Source organism: Nicotiana tabacum, chromosome 17, assembly GCF_000715075.1.
Source record: "Nicotiana tabacum cultivar K326 chromosome 17, ASM71507v2, whole genome shotgun sequence".
NCBI lineage: Eukaryota > Viridiplantae > Streptophyta > Magnoliopsida > Solanales > Solanaceae > Nicotiana > Nicotiana tabacum.
In genome coordinates, this window is record NC_134096.1 from 94,093,860 (window position 1) to 94,100,130 (window position 6,271).

The 6,271-nt window shown below is 33.0% G+C and overlaps 1 protein-coding gene across 1 annotated transcript; it reads left to right on the forward strand.

The window, feature by feature from the left end:
* The first annotated feature begins 2,375 nt into the window (after nt 1-2,375).
* Nucleotides 2,376-5,004, forward strand: LOC107775243 (RNA exonuclease 4-like). The gene is made up of 7 exons (XM_016594958.2): nt 2,376-2,470; nt 2,712-2,863; nt 2,981-3,111; nt 3,394-3,605; nt 3,749-3,955; nt 4,442-4,522; nt 4,608-5,004. The coding sequence occupies exons 1-7, from the start codon at nt 2,436-2,438 to the stop codon at nt 4,849-4,851; spliced, it is 1,062 nt and encodes a 353-aa protein (XP_016450444.1). The 5' UTR covers nt 2,376-2,435; the 3' UTR covers nt 4,852-5,004.
* Nucleotides 5,005-6,271: the final 1,267 nt, after the last annotated feature.

Below are 6,271 nucleotides of genomic sequence, written 5' to 3' on the forward strand. Positions count from 1 at the left end.
TTGCCATTTTTTAGACAATGGAAAAGGGTAAAAAATGCTCTTAACCTATTGAAAAAAAAATTAAAATTATTCCCCTTCCACCTATTGAATCTTAATTGCCCTTAACATTAAATTTAAGCTTAAAATTGTCCCTTCTTTTAACGGAAGCTGACCCAAACCTTTTTTTAATAATTGTCCCACTAACCAAAACCTTTTTTTAGAAGAACCCAAACAAACTTGCTTATAGAAATTAACAAAGTAATAAAAATTATTTCTCTGTTCCTATTTATTTAATAATATTTTTTTTACTCCTCAAAAGGATTTGCACATTTTTTTATATATAAACTCTTATTATTTGCCTTTTATTTTGTTCTTAACGAGATTCTTTCCATTGCACGGAAAGAGTAATTTAAGTATTTTACACATGTTAAAGTTGTGTATCGAAAATCATATTATAAAATTCCGATCATGCCAGACAAATAGGGACAAAATAATAATAAACATATTATCATTTATTTTATTAGTACTTAATTTATCTCATTTTACGTGATTTTATTTGACTGCATACATAATTTAAGAAAAAAAAATAAAAAGTTTGAAAGAGGAATGAAATGGTCCCAAGTCTTGGGATAAATTGAAATATTCTGTAAATGGGACTTTAAGTCGCTTCGGGGCCTCAGGGGTATCACTACATACGAATATGTTGGTGGGTTTGTAAAAGATGGGTGGAAGGGAGTTTTGGTCAAAGATATATTGTTGAAGGAAAGTGGCCAGGCCAAGACATGACTCTTTAAATATTCTTTACACGGTTGACATCACGCAAGTAAATTGAGTTGTTATAATTTTTATACCAAGTAACATGTCTCATTTCGAATATTATAAACCTCACATTCTAAAAAAGTTTACTTATGAATATTCTTTAAATGACCTGATATTGCAAATTATTGACCGGCCAGTAGCTTACTGGGGTGGTTAGGGAAGCGCATACTATCGAAAGTGGTTAACGAGCATTTAGATCGAGGATGGATCTATGTATATGATTCGGGTGGTACGTCATCCGCAAGTTTCAGCGAAAACTCTATGTATATATGTAAATATATATAAGAAATAGTATATATTTTAAAGTGCCACCCACATAATAAAAGTCGTCAAGGTGTCAGTGGCAAAGGTACATCTTTTTCTTCTGCTTGGCACGTGGAACCCCAAATCCTGGATTCAGATAGATACATAATGATCTCCTTAGTTTTTTTTTAATACTTTTCCTCTTCCTTCTCATTTAGGTTCATTTAAAATTGTAAATTGCATTGGTCAGTCAACACAAGAATTTTATCTTTGCTTTTGCCGAAAGTCCACTGCAGTCTAACGTGCATGCATGGAATGGTAGCCTTCCGATCGACTTTTGTCTAATCTTTCTTCGTAGCCCACTTCTTATCCCATAGCTTCAGGTTTTGCATGCTTTTTGGAAATCATTGCTAGAAATAAGGATTAAATTGCACCTGATTTACTTATGTTTGGCTTCAATTACCAATGAAAATGGAGATCATCGTACAACATATAAGTATTATGTATCTTTGTCAAGGACATCTAGAGGATCTAATCCGAGAATTACAAGGATCAGTAAATTAAAGCACTATTTCCTCCGTTACAATTTATGTGCTTTAATTAGTTTGACCGAATATGAAATTTTAAAAAGTAAAAAACCTTGTGATCTTAAACAAATATCGTATGTAGTACTAAAATCTCTATAGATTAAAACGTAAGGGGTATTATTTTATCACTATGAGAAAAGTGTCATGTGCACGTATGCAGATGAGATAGTGATTTGCCGGCAGTCACCTTTACCTACGGACCTGCTGCTGCAACTTGACAATCTTCTGATGTAATCCTTGTCGACCCGATTTTTTTAATGTAAGACAGAACATGTAGAATCATTTTTAATTATGGTGGTAGTATTTGAACTTTATCTCTGGTCTGCACTACTATCATGTTAATTAAATTATAGTAACAGTTTTAAGATGTTAGAAAAACACATTTTTAATTAGACATTTGGTTATAGTATATCTGAACCCACGTAATGTATCTCTCTGCGCGCTTTGATGCTGGGACATTGTACTTTCAATTAAAACAAGAAATATTCTAGTAGCCCAAAGTGTGGGCCCGAGGCATTTGTTGTTTCACTTTCTGTTTGTGACATATACAACTAGCCTGTTTGGATCACACAAACAGGTTCGTAATATACCTTTAAAGTGTAATTTAGGTCGTGCTTTGTCGTAACATAATGATTTTTGAGATCATACTTAACACCAAGACTTTTAAAAGGTTTTCGTCCTTCAAAGACTTGTATAAATAGCTTGACACCCTCACCTTCTTCTTCAAATCTTCTCTCAGCTATCCCTTCTCTACTAAAAACTAGAGTCTACAGAGTACAGACTGAAGCATCAACCACTGTTACTGGAATGGATCCTAGTTATGAGTCTTCCGATACTCTCAGGTTAATCTTTAAATTTTTAGACTGAACTCATATTAATTATATTTTTGAAATTATGGATTCAGAATTTACTACTCCTATTTCTTAAAATTTAAGTATTTATGTTTCACATAAAATAATATTGAATTCAGTTGAACTCGTCGTGGAAAGGTTCCATCCCCTATTATCGTAGTTCAGTCCTTGAAAACAAGCAGAATATTAATTAAGGTTTCTGTATAATTCATTGGAAATATATATGTTGCAGGAACAAGTGTGCAGCGTGTTATCGACAGTTCAACAAAAAAGAGCATTTAGTGGAACACATGAGAATATCCTATCATTCAGTTCATGAGCCCATGTGTGGAGTTTGTAGAAAACACTGTCGCTCTTTTGAATCTTTGAGGGAGCACCTTATTGGTACGTACCCAAATCTTTCTTCAGCAGCAACAACTTTTAGTGGCCTAGCTACTTTTTTATTTGGTTATGAGGTCTGATTTGATTTATGCGTTAATTACTCCAAATTCATATGATCAGGGCCACTTCCAAAGGCAGAATGCGAAAGAATTTTCAAGGAGAGAGGATGTGATATTTGTTTGACAATTCTTGGTAGCCGAAGTGCTCTACGGGCTCACAGAGACTCATGTCTCTCACGTCCAAATAATAATGTATGCTTAATACAAGCCTATGATATAGCTCACAACAATGATGTGTTATATTGTGCGCATATCATCTAAAAAGCTTAAATTGTTACACGGAATACATTTTAAATTATTTCATTATGTCTTTAACACGCTCCCTCATGTGTGGTTTGAATATTTTTCATGGGCAAAACACGTGATAAACAATTCGATAAAGGGAGGCGTGTGAGACTCGAACCGAGAAACTAGCTAGCCTACTTTTGTTCATCTTATCTAAAAGCTTAAGCTGTATATTGGTTCTTTTTGCAGGGTTTGCTGTATCGCATGGCAAATTTGGGAATTCAAGATGACCTAAGAATTGATAACAGCAGAGGAAGAATAGTTTCCCTTGCTTGCAAAATGGTTGGTGGTGGCAGCGATGGATCTCTGGATCTATGTGCAAGAGTTTGTCTCATTGATGAACATGAGAGGATCCTCTTTCATTCATATATCAAACCAAACCTTCCTGTCACTAGTTATAGGTAACGAATTTAAGTTATATACACTAATAGCTAGCGTAAAATTCGTTACATTATTATCAATTACTAATATTTATCGTGTAAATATTTAGTACACTATCAGCATATAGAGCTTAAACAATGACAAGAAATTATGTGTTTATTAGGTATGAAACAACGGGCATAAGACCAGAATATTTGAGGGATGCGATGCCATTAAGGAATGTGTCAAGAAAAATTCAAGAATTCCTTTGCAATGGGGAACCTATTTGGCAAATCCGTTCTAAAGGCGGAAGGTCTAGGATTCTTGTTGGCCATGGTTTGGATCATGATCTTAAATGTTTAGAAATGGAGTATCCAGCAATAAAGATCAGGTAAATTAATTCTTTGATCAGCTTATCTAAGAACCAAAATTAACATTATGCAATTTTCAATGATTAATTTCATGCATGATAACTAAAATTTATTACTACAATAATAAATTCACAAAATTTTTTTCGTCACATTAAACTAACTTAATTTAACCCTCTAAAATAGTAAGCTCATTGAATTATGTTTGCCCAAATAAAGTAACTGAATTTTACCCGCTAAAATAGTAAAGTCACCAAAGTTCAACGTGAAGATTTTCTCACTTTACTATAATGTTCAGATACTTTAATGTGAGAAAAATAAATAGTTTTGTGATTTTTAGTGTTATAGTACTAGATAAAATTCAATTAATTTAATGTGACAAAAAATAATTCTATAACTTTACTATTATATTACATAAAGTTGAAATTAATTTGTAGTCGTAGTTATATATTATTATTATTATTATAGATGAACGTTTTAACAATTGTTCGGTTATTTTTATTCTGAAGGGATACTGCAAAATACCCACCACTGATGAAAACAAGCAAGCTCAGCAACTCTCTCAAATACTTGACCAAAGCTTACCTAGGGTAATTGCATGAAACTTTATCCTTGTCCTCCACTAGTATTGTAGCAAGTTTAGAATCTAAAAATGGACAAATTAAAATTTTGTAGGTATGATATTCAAACTGGAGTACAAGATCCTTATGAAGACTGTGTTGCAACAATGAAGCTCTACAAGCGAATGAAATCACAATTTCACAAAAAAGAAAACTACCCTCTTTCTTCAGATCCCCAAAATAAAAATAATTTTGCAACGTGGAGGCAAAATGAGCTTGAGAGGATGAGTCCAGAGCAGCTGTTGGATTTCTCAAGGTCTGATTATTATTGTTGGTGCTTGGACTCACAAGATATATAATTAATAGAAGACGAATGGTGGAAAAGATAGAGATAAAGCAACAATATTCGATATGTACGTTTTATGAATTCTTAGTAGATATCAAGAATTTAAATCATGATATTCATGAAGAAAATTTAGTATTTGTATCCCTACTTGCTATTGTAAGATTTATAGTTGAAATAAAAATGAGTTTAATTAGTTGCTAAAATAAGCAAGTACTTTTTTGTCATGTGTAACAATAATAACAACGTCTCAATTCCAAACAAGTTGAAGTTGATTATATGAATCTCAGTGACCGTGTCAATTTGTATTGAATATGCGCCTTATATACTTCAAGTGATTTAATTTTCTAGCTAGTTTCAATTAGGGGTAACATACAATAGTACATTTATGGTGACGGGATAAACTAAACTGTATATTATTAACTTTAAGTTAATTATGATTTGCTTCCCTTCTAGAAGCGTGATGAACAACATGCTACAACTCAATAACTATAGATGACATTTTCGATATTATATAACGATAGATGATACTTTCCAATTAAAGTTTTAAAAGATTCGAAAAAAGTATAGCCGAAAAAAATTGGATGATTCCTAATATAGTAAAGTATACTCCATATCTTATGAAATGAAACGGAAGAAATATTACATTCTACTGAATAAAGGATGAAATAGCTAAATTGTGAATTTTTCAAGTTAAATACTGTTAATACAGCTAATTGAGCTAGATTGTGGTAAGTATAACAACAATTCACACATGCAACTAGCCATGGCATTTACCCTAAAAGCACATAACAATTGAATTTATATGTGATTTTAAGGATACGTGATTTTACTTGGCATAAACTGAGAAAATATGCAAACTGATATTGAAATTGGCTGTAAAGAAAAATAAAAGCAAACCAAATGAGATATGTAGCTTGGGCCCTCCAACCAAATGAAACAACAAAGGAAATATAAGCGAAGTAACGGAGTATTGAGAACCTTGAGAAAAGAATATTATATTGCTTCTTCTTTTTTACAGTCTCAGCTCCCTTTTACAAATGATCAGACCCCCTTTATATAGTAGGGGAGTCATACTCTTGATACAATTCTAAATATAGTAAGGACTCCCATGATGGGCTAATTAATCGGCCTCTTCTTTATACGTGCCGTGATTTCCGCCGAGATTCTCCGCCTAATTGCGGCTGTAACGGCTTTTTATTTCTTGGCTCGATCTTGATCCTGGCCGATCTTGATATTGGTTGATCTCGATCTTAATCGGTATCTAGGTCTTCGAGCTCGATCTTGACCGACCTCGATCTTGATCGGTCTTTGGGTCTCGAGCTCGACAGCATATTCTTCGTACTATGGCTCGATATTACAATGATGAACCTTGAACCATCATGTTCTAATCTCGATTAATCATAAGAAGGGAAAAACTCGGTTTTGACCGTATA